Genomic DNA, 13,979 nt, shown 5'->3' on the forward strand with positions numbered 1-13,979 from the left:
CGTTGAATTTATTTATTGTGTATTTGTTTTGTTGTTAAGATAAAACTGCAATCTCAGCTGTTCCCATGGGTCATATTTCATGTTTGAAAAAGGCTTCCCTTCCAACCGCCTATGTTTATTCTAAACACGAATCGTTGTCATGGTAACGCCCCAGCCCTTTGCGTTGGTGACGTCATTTGACGTTTGGACGTCGGAACGTCGCTTCTCGAGGCGGGGCAAATGTGCTGAAGTGGAAAGGTTTTTTTTCATTGCAAAGTTTGTTTTTGGTGCATTAAAAGTGTATGTAGTTATATTTGACTATAAAATTAAAGCGCACTTTGTTTTAGTTGAAGCTCGTACTGCTATGGTTAACGCTTCGAATTTTAATATGTGCGCGAAGCTTTACTAAAACGGAGAACACGTGCCAAGCTGACATGATTTGTAAACTTTGTCTTAATAATATTCCGTTGATGTGATTACTTATGGATTTCTTTTGCCATTCTAGTATGTATTATCAAGAGGAGCACACCGCCAGTTGTTAACTGGTTGAGACCTGCTTGCTGCTCGAACCGTTTTTGTCTCCACGACGTACACTTTGCTGAAGGATTTCATTACGTGCTGGGCTTTTACAACACACCACGATTTCTGCGTAATATCTTCTCTTTTATGCAAAAGAGATGCATAGTTTCCTTCGCATGCTAATTGTCAGGGTCACGTTACTACCGAGAAACAGCTCTTAAAACAATCGGCCATTCAAGGAGAGAACAGGATTCAGGAAAAAAAATGACGCGTTTGCTTTCAACGTGCTATATGTATTGTGCATTAACATATGCTGTCCAGCAGTAGCGGCTTCTCGAAAATGGTAGTGCAGAGTGATTTACCCCAGTGCAATTATGGTCGCACGGTTCCAGTTAGTGAACAGGTTATTTTTCATCGGTTACATTTCCACTGATGATCGCGCTTGTTACACGTTTATCGGATATACCATGTGAAACTGAACATATAATTCTTTAATCACGTTAAAATTCTCCCTGTAGTGAGTAAGCACGTGATAATGAGGTCGTCCGTACAGCCCCCAACTCCTCATAATTAGCGTTAACGGCATTATGCCGAACCACTGCATTACAAAAGATCAGAGTCCGCTCCTGCGGCAAGTAGCTATTGCCGTTCCCGGCAACTTGAGGCCAAGCGAACAGGATGTCCATATATGGTCTGGTGGGCACTCTGTTTTGATTGGCTGGCTGACCAGCCGTAGGCCCCACCGTTTGTCGCAATTTGTTGGAGGCAATTGTTCGAGCGCTCACATGCGCGAGATGAGACAATGAAACGGGCATTACAGAGGGCATGGCACGCATGGTTGTTCCCAAAATCGAAATTCCCGTCACAAAACGCTTTCAGATGCTCTATTGTCACTTACCACCCGGACAGGCTATTTTTAGCCCTGTCTTTTATTCCAGTGTAAGTTCAAGTCAAGAATTATATACTGATTTTGACAAGTATTATCATCAATTAACTTCACAGCGTAAACGTACAAAGGCACTTTTTCAAGATTTCAACTATGCACTTTAAATGAAGTAAACCGAAATTTTCATATTTTACTCTCATGAGCGAATACTCTACCGGGCACTCGATATTTTACATGAATATGCACAGCAACTGAGTTGAAACTGTCAAATCGTGCGATATTTCATTACTAATAATAATATCATTAACCTGATTTTGCTTAAAGTGTTGCAGGTCAATCATTTGCATTTGTATGCTATAATTTGTCCGGAGATATCCTAGTGAACTCCAGTGTCACCGCTGCATCTTGTGACCGCTATTGATTTAATCACTGAAAGGAGAATCCATATTATTTTGACATCTAAACACGAGACGTGAGTTACGTGATAAAATGTTTTTTTTTTTTTTTTTTTTTTTTTTGGTGCGTGGGTGTAACATCTGTAAATACTGTTTTCTGAGCTGGCATGCTTCACGTGACAACGGTGGCACTTTCCCTGTTGAACGGAGGGGTCCGCTGCACTCACTGGTGCGGCCCCTCTTATACATTGCAAACGAACAGAAGAAATAACGCAACTTTTTGGTGCCACTTATGCAAACCGTGCACAATCGATGCTATCGTGGATGATTACATAGATGTTCTCTTTTTCCCCCACCCAAGGTGCCCCCCCCCTCCGCTCACAGAAAAGTGGTACAGCCTTAGCGCACAGATTTCATTCATAAAAATCTGGCACAGTATAAAAGGAGGAGCTTGCAAACTAATCTACCAGTTACCAGGTTAATAAACCTGGGGGAAGGATTCGCACGCAGCCCGCAAGGAAACGTCTTCCACCCCGCGAAAGACGCCTCGAAAGACCTCCGAGGAGCACTCCTTCAATCAGAACCGTTTTGCAGAGAAAATGTTTCCAAACTTGGGTTCCGAATACGACTCTTCTTCCCGCTGCAGTAGCGCATCTCCTGCCGGGGACCCCCTCACCTACTACCAGCAGTCACCAGCTGACTCCAGCGTCTCTTCATCTCCAGCGCAGAAGGAGCAGGTACACGATGAGCATCCTTAACGTGCGAAGACATGCCTTCTAATGTCAGCGCGCGCACGCGACGTTACCGTGTGCACGCGCGCAGATCATTTAGGAACAGTATTCCAAAAAAAAAAAAAAAAACAGACGCACGCCTGTTGAATGTGAATGGTTAGGGGAAATGAATCCAAAATATTAATACCGCTAAACGCTTTGCGAGGGCTTAGTGCTGTGGCAGCGTTACATCGTTGCCATGGCTGTGTGGACATCATGTGTGCAGTGCGTGCATATTTATGATATTATTATTATTATTTTTACACCTGACCGAACGACTTTTAAAAAATGGAAACAATAAAATCAATGCGCTCTCTCCCGGGACCATTCTGGGTGGTCTTCATCTGTCTCACATTGCGGGGGGCATTAACACCGAATCCGTTGCTTGTTTTATACGTGGTTGACATTGATTGTTCTTGGTTAAGAGGTTATGAATTGCGATATAATAAGCCTGGCCTGGGACCGAGAAAGCCAGCAGCGCACATCCCGAGCCCCGTGTGTTCGTGTGGCGCTAAAAATACGCCGAGTGTATTTCTGCCTGCTGCGCCGTCAAAGAGCTGCGTGTTTGTACAGCGGCTCATTGAAGCAGAAGGAAATCATTGAGGAGACCCCACAGCAGTCCTGCGTCAGTGCCGACGTCAGCGGCAATTATAAAAGCCTAATATTGATCGGGACGGGGCTATTTTTGGCTCCTTTCAGACATTTAAGAAAGTGAAAATATTGCACGTACCTCAAAGCCAGGTGTCATTTCATATCTATATATACCCTGTATATGGATATATATATACATGTTTTTTTGCTACCGTTATACACCGAACCAGATCTCTCATTTCAAACAGCGCTGCAGTGTTCCAGTAACTGACATACTCTTTCATTTTAATGTACTGGCCTGTCCAAGAACACCTTTCCTTCATTTTCTCCAGCTATGCCAATTGCACTATTTAATAAAACCTCTCAGGGGGTGTTGAAGAAAAACCTTCAGCCAGCTGAACTACAATTTAATTCCTCCCCATTAAGCAATTAGTGAAACTCAGAGCAGTGGTGCTTTTCACGGTATTCATGTTTCCCAATGACATGGTTCTTTTATGCAGGAATTCTGCACAGACATGGAGATCTCTGGCACATCCTTCGTTCCCACCGTGACAGCGATTTCCACCACCCCGGATTTGCAGTGGATGGTCCAACCGACTATGATCACGTCTGTCTCCCCTTCCCTGGGTAGAGCTCAAACCTTTAAAACGCACAGCTCTGTCCAGCCCACTTCCAAAGCAGGCGGAAGTAAGGCGTCAACCACTGGCAGAAAGGGGAAGACTGAGCCGGTAAGGGTTTCTTCGGTCCACCTCTAAGCATCTGCCTAGAGCAGATTTAATTATTTTTATAACGATGAAGAAAAATCAGAGCATCGCCAGCAGTGCAGCATTTTTGTGCATGCGCCTCACAGCGTGGCACTGGCTGTGTTCCTTGCTCAGGAGCCCAATTTATATTCAGGTCATGGCGAGTCTGCAACAATGGTCTATTTTTAGATGCACTGCAGCACTATGCATTGCCACTCTTGTCAGAAAATGAACTGGCACTGGAATTGGGAGCTTAAAATGTTAGATTTTCCAAGAGAATGAAGCAACTTATTTTTTTTTTTTGCCTGCCGAAACATGACAGCTTTCCCCAGAGGAAGAGGAGAAGAAGAGAATCAGGAGAGAGAGGAATAAAATGGCTGCAGCCAAGTGCCGCAACCGGAGGAGGGAACTGACAGATACCCTTCAAGCCGTACGTAAACCTTTTCTCCTGCCTCCCACCTGAAATCTAATACTGTACAAAACTATCCAGTTTACTGCATTTGTAGATGAAGTCCGCTTTTTTTTTTTTTTTCCTTTTCTCTTTCCTTTCCGCAGGAGACCGATAAGCTTGAAGAAGACAAGGCAGCGCTGCAGACCGAAATATCCAACCTTCTGAAGGAGAAGGAGAAGCTGGAGCTCATTCTGGCTACCCACAAACCGGTCTGCAAAATTGCAGAAGACCTGGACTGCATCTTCCAGGAGCCCATTGGCTCTCCGCAGCTGCTCTGTACACTGGGGAGTGGAAAGCTCCAGGAGGACAGTGCACCGGAGGCGCCGACGCTCCCAGACACTGAAGCCCCCAGTTTCCCCAACGCGGTTATCTCAGGGAACTCCAACATCTTGCTGTGCTCCAGTGCTGAGGTGAACATCAGTGACCTGGAGCCCTCTTTTGACATGAAGGAGGATGACCTTCTCCCAAGCCTGGAGAAGGCTTCAGTGGAAACGGCTCGGTCTGTGCCGGACATCGATCTGAGCAGCTCCCTTGGGGTGACGGACTGGGAGACGCTCTACAAGTCTGTGTCCAATGACCTGGAAGCCCTGAGCACCCCGGCGGTGGCGTGTACTCCGACCTGCAACAGTTACCTGTCAGCATTCACGTTTACTTATCCAGAGTTTGACTTGCTGAGTGAGGCGACAGATAGCCGTAAAGGGGCAGTGGGCAGCAAAGCTGACTCAGTAGCAGATATCCTTAACTCTCCGACACTTTTAGCCTTATAATGCACATGGTAATAGAGGGCACTTGCCGGACAGCGTATGATGACTCCAGATTGCAGGGTCCGATGACATTAAGTATGTCTGAGATCATTGCTGTGATCCAGGTATTTGATCCACTGGTTGCATTGTTGAAATGTTTACTATGACTAAACCCATATGAACTTCTTCCAGATATGTTTTGATGTAGCTTATAAGCATGACATTAATTTCCCTGACTGACATGTTTACTATGGTCTAATATTAAACGCATGCAGAAATAGTGCCACATAAAATCAGAATTACATTATCTATTTGTTTTTATGGTGCTAGATCGTTTAATGTATTGTAGAGCTAATAACTGTATTGTTTTGTGTTTTAATAGCAATAGTATGCTAATGTCAAAAATGAATATAGTGTGTACAAGTATACATACATGTACTGTAATTGCATACCTCGATTTCATCATTCAAACTGTGACTTTTTCATCATCCTTCTAGAGTTTTCCATGAAAACATCAGGTGTGCTATAATTTATCAAAATGTATTTTATGATATAGTTTATTTTTCTACCTTCAGAGTTTTCACTTGTTCGTCAAATGCAGGAAAAAGGGGAAATAAGCATTGATTGCTTAACTATGGATAGTATCATTAAATATATTTAAAATGTATAACTTTCAAGTCTTCTATGTCAGCATTCATTCAGTTTCAGCAGTAGAAACTTGTTCTGTTCAAAACAGGAGAAATATGCGCGATTTAAAAGTCCTGTGGACTGTGCCAGTAATTAAACTTATCACCGAGTCTGAACATTATTTTGATTATTTTTCCTTGCTGTGCATATGGTGAGAAGTACACCAAGTATTGCATGGTAATATATGTTGTAATTATAAATCCGTGGCAAAAGCTGGTGGTATATTAACATTGTGCAAATAACTGCAAGATAATAACTTCCATATGCTTGACTGAGAAGTGAATATTTCTACCTGATTTTGCCAGTAATTTATTCAAATCTAATCTTCAAAATCCTGCTTTCTTGAACATGAATTTATAACAGTTTGCACACTGCAGAAATTTCACTGCCATAGTGTAACATTCTGCTGTTTTGGTACATGTTTTTATTTTTTTTTTCAGTGACCAGAACAGACAAACCACACCAGCTGACATGTCTGGTACCTTAAAGCGACACACGCACAGAGTCTGAAACCACTTGTCCCGAGTGGGGTCGCAGCAAACCGGAGCCTAAACCGGCAACAGAGGGCGCAAGGCTGGAAGGGGAGGGGATACACCCAGGATGGGACGCCAGTCCATCACAGGGCACCCCAAGTGGAATTTGAACCCCAGACCCACCAGAGAGCAGGACCCGGTCAAACCCACCAGGCCACCGCACCCCGAAAGCAATCCAGCACAAATTAAAATGTAAAAACCTATATTACAGCTTAAAACATAAAACTTGTAATAATTTTTAACCGAAACTGTTATATTTTAAAATCCATATGACACAGGCAAACATATGACAAAATCAACAAATATATACACTGCACGACGTATGATTTAAAAGGTTAAAACTTACATCCTAATGTTCAAAGACCTATTAAAAAAAGGTCAACTTGGTAGCTCTAGCCCTTAAGAAAGGAAGTATCCTGGCCTGTTCCCAGGATGTTGCCATTCACTTTACCTCTCTTGCACTGGGTGTTTCCCCATGACACATCAGCATTTTACAAAATGCACGCATTCAGTATAGAAAGTGCATTGACTCACAACAAATTTACACAAATTAAAGTAAACACCCACATGCAATAACTTAAACTAACAGTCACTGAAAAATACAAGCTCATTTCAAATAATGGACAGAAGGGAGCAACATTTCTTTAAAAAATCTTTGGTATCCACATACAATAGCATGAAAGAGATTGGACACACCAAGTTGTAGAAGGTTTTTCTTTACTTGTAATATTTTCTACATTTTAGAATAATAGTGAAGACATCAAAACTATGAAATAACACAGGGGATTATGAAGTGATCAGTTAGGTTTATTACCAGGTAAGGGGAGAGAATTTGCCCCAGGTGGAGGGATTTAAGTATCTTGAGTACTTATTCATGAGTGAGGGGAGAAGGGAGCGTAAGATCGGCCACAGACTGGGAGCAGCGGCAGCAGTAATGCGGTCGCTGTACTGGACTGTAGCGGTGAAGGGGAAGCTGAGCCATAAGGTGAAGCTCTCCATTTACCGGTCGATCTACGTCCCTACCCTCACCTATGGTCATCAGCTCTGGGTGATGACCGAAAGAATAAGATCGTGGATACAGGCGGCCGAAATTAGTTTTCTCCGCAGGGTGTTGGGACTCACTCTCCGTGATAGGGTGGGGAGTTCGGACATCCGGGAGGAACCAAGAGTAGAGCCGCTACTCCTCCACATTGAGAGGAGCCAGTTGAGGTGATCCGGGCCTCTGATAAGGATGTCCCCGGGCGCCTCCCTTTGGAGGTATACCAGGCACAGCCAACCGGGACAATACCCTGAGGTCGGCCCAGGATCCGCTGGAGGGATTATATCTCCCAGTTGGCCTGGGAGCGGCTGGGGATCCCCCGGGTTGAGCTGGAGGAAGTAGCGGGGACAGGGGCGGCTGGGCCTCTCTGCTTTCCCTTTTGCCACTGCAAGCCTAGCAGGACAAGCAGGAAAGAAAATGGATGGATGGATGGATGGATGGATGGATGGATGGATGGATGGATGAATGGCAGTGACCAATTAAAAAATCAAAGCTATCATATTTCAGATTTGCCAAAGTAGCCATCCTTTGCCTTGATGACAGCTTTGCACACTCTTGGCATTGTCTCAACCAGCTTTATGAGGTAGCCACCTGGGATGCTTCTCCAGTTTGAAGGACATCCCACATCTGCTGACTTGCTGTTCGGCCTCTGATCCAGTTCATCCCAAACCACCTTTTGGGTTGAGATCACTTGACATTTTCCAATTTTAAATGTCATTAAAGTGCTAAATGCAAACTACTTGTTGGGTAGCATTTTAAAAATATTTTTTAAATTTAAGACTTTTGTTTTGGAAAAAAGTCATACAGAGACATCAGCTATTTATATTTGTCTTAGAAACAAATTTCAAACATTTAAGTATATTTCTTCAGATCAAAGTGTGTTTCAGATGATGACAAACACATTCAGTCAGGTATGTCCAAACTTTTGACTTGTATTGTCTGCAGTCTTTCTTTGGTTTGCAATAGAGCTCAACAAAAAAGCTGAATCAATTACCATATCTTTGCTTATTCCACAGGAATAGTGGAAATAGCGAGCAGATTCAGGGCATCCAGTTCTCAGGCTCCCAGTCGTGAACTCTCAATAACAGCCGCGTCCTCGAGACAGCGAAACAGAGGCCGTTATTCCTGACAAGGCTACAGAGCTTTGGGGTGAGAACAAAAAAACCCCGGTGAACTTCTACCACTACACCACTAAGAGTGTCTTCACAGGAGGCATCAGGGTGTGATTTGGAACCATCACTGTCCTGGGTCTCAAACTGCTGCAAAGGACTGTCAGGACTGCAGCAAAACTCATTTCATGTCTTACAGCTCCAAGACATCTATACCACCTGCTGTCAGAGAAGGGTTGAGTGTATCGCCATGGACACCAGCCATCTAGCTCATACCCTCTTCACACTATTACCAGTGTGTCTCCACCAACATCACCCACTTCAGAGGCAGTTTCTTCCCACAAGCTGATAGAAGTCAGAACCACCGGTGATCTCGCTCCCCCATACTCACATCACACTACTTATCTGTTGAATGGTTACTGCCAAACTGTACAACTTTACACACTTCCACCTTGCTGTCTTATACCACCTATTTGAAGATACAAATATCCAGTGCTTATGTTATATCTCCCGTTACTATGATGACTACTATTGCACTATTACATTGGATTATCTTGTCCTTGTACTATTGCATCTGCACTGTTTTGTTTCTTTTAACATGCATTACACTTACTGTTGGGAAAGAAAGAAGCCATCCAGTACTGGAGAAATATTAGGGACATCCCTCCTCTGCCTTCCTTCCAAAAATACGTAATTTCTCTCCTCACGTGCTCTTAACTGCCCACCAGATGGGATTGAAAAAGTTTCTAGTAAGGCCTCTTTGCATAAAGTGGGGCAAGAATGACACCTCCACACTGCAAAGCAATACAGGGAGAATACCTACATTTAAAGCTAAAGCTTTACCCAGGAAAGACAGAGGCAATGTCTTCCTCTCGCTGTCTGGCTATAGCCAACGTTTCCTTACAATTCTCTCTGGCAGGTCCTTCCAAAATGAAGCTGATCCCCAACACTTTCACCATTGGATCACCGAATTAGGAAAACCTCAGATGCAATCTTCTCTACCTTTCCAACTCCCAAAGTACTAGATAACTGAAGTAAGACTTAGTGCAATAAAGCACCTGGGGAAAAAGATTAAAAGTAATTTGAACAGCTACAGGCCACTTGGCTGTGGCAGTAGATGGTTCTTTGGGTTTGCACTTTCTGAAACTATTGGTACAGTCAAACATTTGAAAAGTTTCATTGGCAGTTTTAATACCATCATTTTGCCTTTAATGAAAGATGTTAAAGTCCCCTCCTACTATTAGATGCCTAATTATACTTAAATTTAAGTTTATCCATTTAGCAGACACTAACTGTTGCACAGGGGGGTGCGTTGGTGTGGTGGGTTTGGCCGGGTCTGGGGTTCAAGTCCCGCTTTGGGTGCCTTGCAACGGACTGATGTCCTGTCCTGGGTGCGTCCCCTCCCTCTCCAGCCTTGCACCCTGTGTTGCCGGGTTAGGCTCCGGTTCGCCGTCATCAATCATCAGCTAAAGGAATAAATACAAATGTGGGATTTATCCTTCTTCAAGTTGCAAAGGGCAAAACCTCCCACTTTTTCCAAAGGTGAATTTGCTGGAAAAAACAGGTCAAAAATAGGAAGCATAAGTTCATTACACAAGTCTTTAACCCCCTGACCTTTAATGTTAAAATTTTAAAATGAGCCATTTATTAGCCATGGGATCAAGATGTCAAAACCAGTAAATGTATTCAAATACAACAATAAAAGCAAAAAAAAAAAAAAAGTCTCTTAGGCTCTATGCCCCACCGCCCAGTTTGTATAATCCCCATGACCCCATATATTCTGTTACTTCTGTTAAATGTTCTTGGTTGTTAGTGCAAAACTGTACCCCATTGCACAGGGATTTCTGGCATGGGGATCATAAGAAGGACCTATTCAGAAGCCAGAGGTGCTCCTGTTGCTCTCATGCCTCTTCTGTGGAGAGCTCTACTGGCAGGACCTCCCCAGCAATTATGTCTGCCTCCCTTTTGCTTTTGTTCTTCCTCTTACGAGGAGTGGAATCCTCTTTCTTCCTTTTCTCTGAAGAAAGCCCCACTAGGATGGATAGGGGTAGAACTCATTGTCTAGCAGTTCTTTGGTTTCACCAGGGGATTCCCTGGCCTTCACCTGTGATCTCAGCTTCATCTCCATCTGCTCTCCATCCTCCTGGCGAAGACTGAGCTCTCACAGGCTCTCCTCTATAGACAACTCATTTTCTGACAAGGCATCTCCATAGGAAGGCCCATATTGGGGGTAATGTTGGACCAAGTGGTTTTCACTGTCACAAATGTTACACTGGCAAGGGTTTGTGCGCTGTACAGCCTTGGTAGAAACAAAAGGGTAGAAACCACGGACGGTAGTAATCCTCCTCACCGTCTACCAAAATAGTTCACTTTGCATTGTTGCAGAGCTTGTGTTTCAGTCTTGTATACCTACATCGTGTGGTGATAAAAGCCTTAGTTGAGGATGGTCACTATGCTGTAGACAAAGAATGGTGCATGAGAAAATGCCTAAAAACTTAAATATATTGTCCCTAGTAAAGGCCTGTGCTGCCTCAAGCTCCTTCACCCAAAGCATGCAATGCTCTTCATCCTCGTTACTTAAGGTAGATGGTAGATGAGGCTACTGCCTCCCCTTCTTCCCTTGGTCTGGAAAGACGATTTTTGCCCAGAGCAGCAGAGGTCCTCTTCTTGCATCTAGTCTCCTCAGCAGGTAAGGCTGCCATCCCTGCTACTGCCATCGTCTCCAGTGTCATAGTCTCCACTGTAGCTCTTCCTGCAATAGGTGGGGGTGATCCAGGTTCTTTGGCAAGCAGCTCCTCCATCCCCCAATGTCTTTTCTGCAGGATCTCCTCTTTGAAGGTCCCTTTTAAGGGTGGAATTTGGGGTTGCTAGTCAGGTGGAGAGGGCTTCATCTGCCCCCTGAGTGGTTGGTTTTGTTGCCAACATCTTAGCTGCCACTATCATCTTAGCTGAAATCCTTGTCATCATTTTTACCATCATCATTGTCTACCCTCCTAACATCTTCAAGGATGCCTTTGAAGCTATTCCCCAGAGATGGTGCCTTGAAAAATGCTAAAGTGTTTGTTCAAAAGCACCTTAATAGCATAGCTGGCACTCCAGAGCTGAAGGATGCAGGTGTGAATCTTAGGTGCTGCTATAGTACCCTTGAGCAAGGTACATACCCTAAATTGCTCCAGCAAATTTACCCAGCTAAACAAATTGGTAAGTAGCTTAACATTGTAAATCGCTTTGGGAAAAACCATCAGCTAAATGAGTAAAAAGGCAAATGGTGCCTCTTTTGGCAGACCTTGGTACTACACTTTAATCTGAGCCAAAAGGCCTGAGAAGCAACTGGTTCCTCTTTCATGCAGCCTTTCAAAAAGACACAACGGTAGGACCATTTTCAATGAATGCAATCAAACCCTGCCAAGATGATCCCCAACAAGACAACTCTTGCTCCTGGCTCATCTTTTCAGAGCAGTCAATCAACATAACAGCAACAAACTATATATAAACACTTATGGGATCATTTAAGAAAATGATGGAACACGATACATTTGTACCCAGCATGGTGGCACAGTGGGTAGTGCAGCTGTCTCACAGTGATGTTTGTTTTGGCATAGGTTTGAATCCATGTCTGTCTGTGTGGAGTTTGCATGTTCTCCCTATGTCTTTTCTGGTTCCCTCTCACAGTCCAAAGGCATTCAGTTCAGGTGAACTGGACATTATAAATTGCCTGTAGTGTGTCCTCAGTCCCCGGTCAAACATCAGTACAGCAGGGGTACACAGACTAGGAGCAGGTGTTCATCCCAGTCTCACAGGTGCTTGAACATGAGGACCGAGAGCTGTGTGGTTACTGTCTGATTATGACACTGCACCTGCTTATTAACAGAGCTGATCATTTTCACTGGAGAAATGTAGGGTAAGCACCTTGCCAAGAGTACTCCAGTAGACAGTGGGATTCCAACCTGGGACAAACGGTAGGACTCTAAGGACTACATCACTTGCTACCTCCATATGTCTTTCACGCAGGCTTTAAAAAGATACAACAGACATTTTGACCATTGTTATGACCCACAGCATACATACTAAAACCAACATCCCTAGTTGTGAGTTCAGAGCAGCTAGTAAACATAACAACAAAGTATACACAAAATAAACACCTTTGAGAAGTCCCTCACTCCATAACTCCCATAAATCCTCGTATTGTCACAGTGGTGCGTAGACTATCCTGGAAGCGTAGGGTGTCAACACTATTCAGGGTACATCACACACATTAACTGAAACCACTTGTCCCAAGCGGGGTTGCGGCAAGTCGCAACCTAACCCAGTAGCACAGGGTGCAAGGCTGTAGGGGGAGGGGACATACCCAGGGCAGGATACCAGTCCATCGCAAGGCACCCCAAGCAGGACTCGAACCCCAGACCCACCGGAGAGCGCCACCACGCCCCTGTCAGAGTACATCTTGGATGGAATACCAATGAGTTGGAGAGCAACCACACACATTCACACACCGCAGGTAATTCAGAGTCATCAGCTCATCTGAATAGATATCTTTATACCGTGGGAGCATAGAGAAGCACCCAGTAGAAACCATCGTGAACATGAAAACTCCACACACACTGGGTGGGAGACCAAACCAATGTCCAATTCAGCATCTCGGGTGCGGCGGAACTAAAGCGCTTCTCGCTGCACTGCTGCGTCGCCTAATTACGGAACACAATGAATTCATTTAACAATTGTATTGTCAATTGACAGAAACATGATAATTGTGCTTACTGCAATGTTCAAAGAAGAACAAGTTACAGTGGCTCTCCTTAGCGCTGGTGCAATATAATAAATAGCACATGTCCATATATAAAACCACTAATAGCAATATAGTTTGGGGAAAAAAATCAGGTGTTTGGTCTAAAAACCCCAAATATAACGATGCATTTACTGTAAACATGTCGTGAATCGCTCATCATCGCGGTCACGAGCCGGACCGACAAACGGAATTACGTCAGGGCGTGTCTGCATTCCTGGCGTCACGCCGCGCACGAGGTCAATTCATTTCCGTGCCCATATTTGGCAAGTACACGTCCCGCTCCTGGAACCACTGGATAGTTCTGGAATCCTGGGAGGGACGGTCCGTCGGGAAGAGGCGAAATGGACACGTTTTTGTTTGGTCTCCGTGGTGACGCGGCGGCATCGATTTTCACACAGCGGAACAACGAGGCTTCCCGGAAGGGCGACAAGCGGGCAATTGACCGTTATGTGCTTACGGGAAGCAAACAGTTAGAGAAACACAAATCACCGCGCACTGAACTCTCAGAATTCGTCCCGTTTTTGTGAGGAACTGAGTCTGTTACCTCGACCAGCTCGATAATTTTGTTTATTTAGCTTTGACGGAAATTGTGTGTGTTCTTCTGTGATGATTGCGGCGAGTTTAGCTCGCTAGCTGGTGGTGTGTGGCAGGGAAAATGTTTTACCGACGACAAACACGAGTCCATGATATGTGTGTTATCCACTTATGTTTTAAATGAAGTCAAAGATTGTTTGTCAAAAGAAAAAAA

At 44.2% G+C, this 13,979-nt stretch overlaps 1 protein-coding gene across 1 annotated transcript; it reads left to right on the forward strand.

The window, feature by feature from the left end:
- The first annotated feature begins 2,236 nt into the window (after positions 1 to 2,236).
- On the forward strand, positions 2,237 to 5,865 carry LOC108930709 (proto-oncogene c-Fos-like). Its single transcript, XM_018746085.2, has 4 exons — positions 2,237 to 2,516; positions 3,641 to 3,868; positions 4,206 to 4,313; positions 4,439 to 5,865. Exons 1-4 carry the CDS (start codon positions 2,379 to 2,381, stop codon positions 5,099 to 5,101), a joined length of 1,137 nt encoding a protein of 378 aa, XP_018601601.1. The 5' UTR covers positions 2,237 to 2,378; the 3' UTR covers positions 5,102 to 5,865.
- Positions 5,866 to 13,979: the final 8,114 nt, after the last annotated feature.

This window comes from Scleropages formosus, chromosome 15 (genome assembly GCF_900964775.1).
Source record: "Scleropages formosus chromosome 15, fSclFor1.1, whole genome shotgun sequence".
NCBI lineage: Eukaryota > Metazoa > Chordata > Actinopteri > Osteoglossiformes > Osteoglossidae > Scleropages > Scleropages formosus.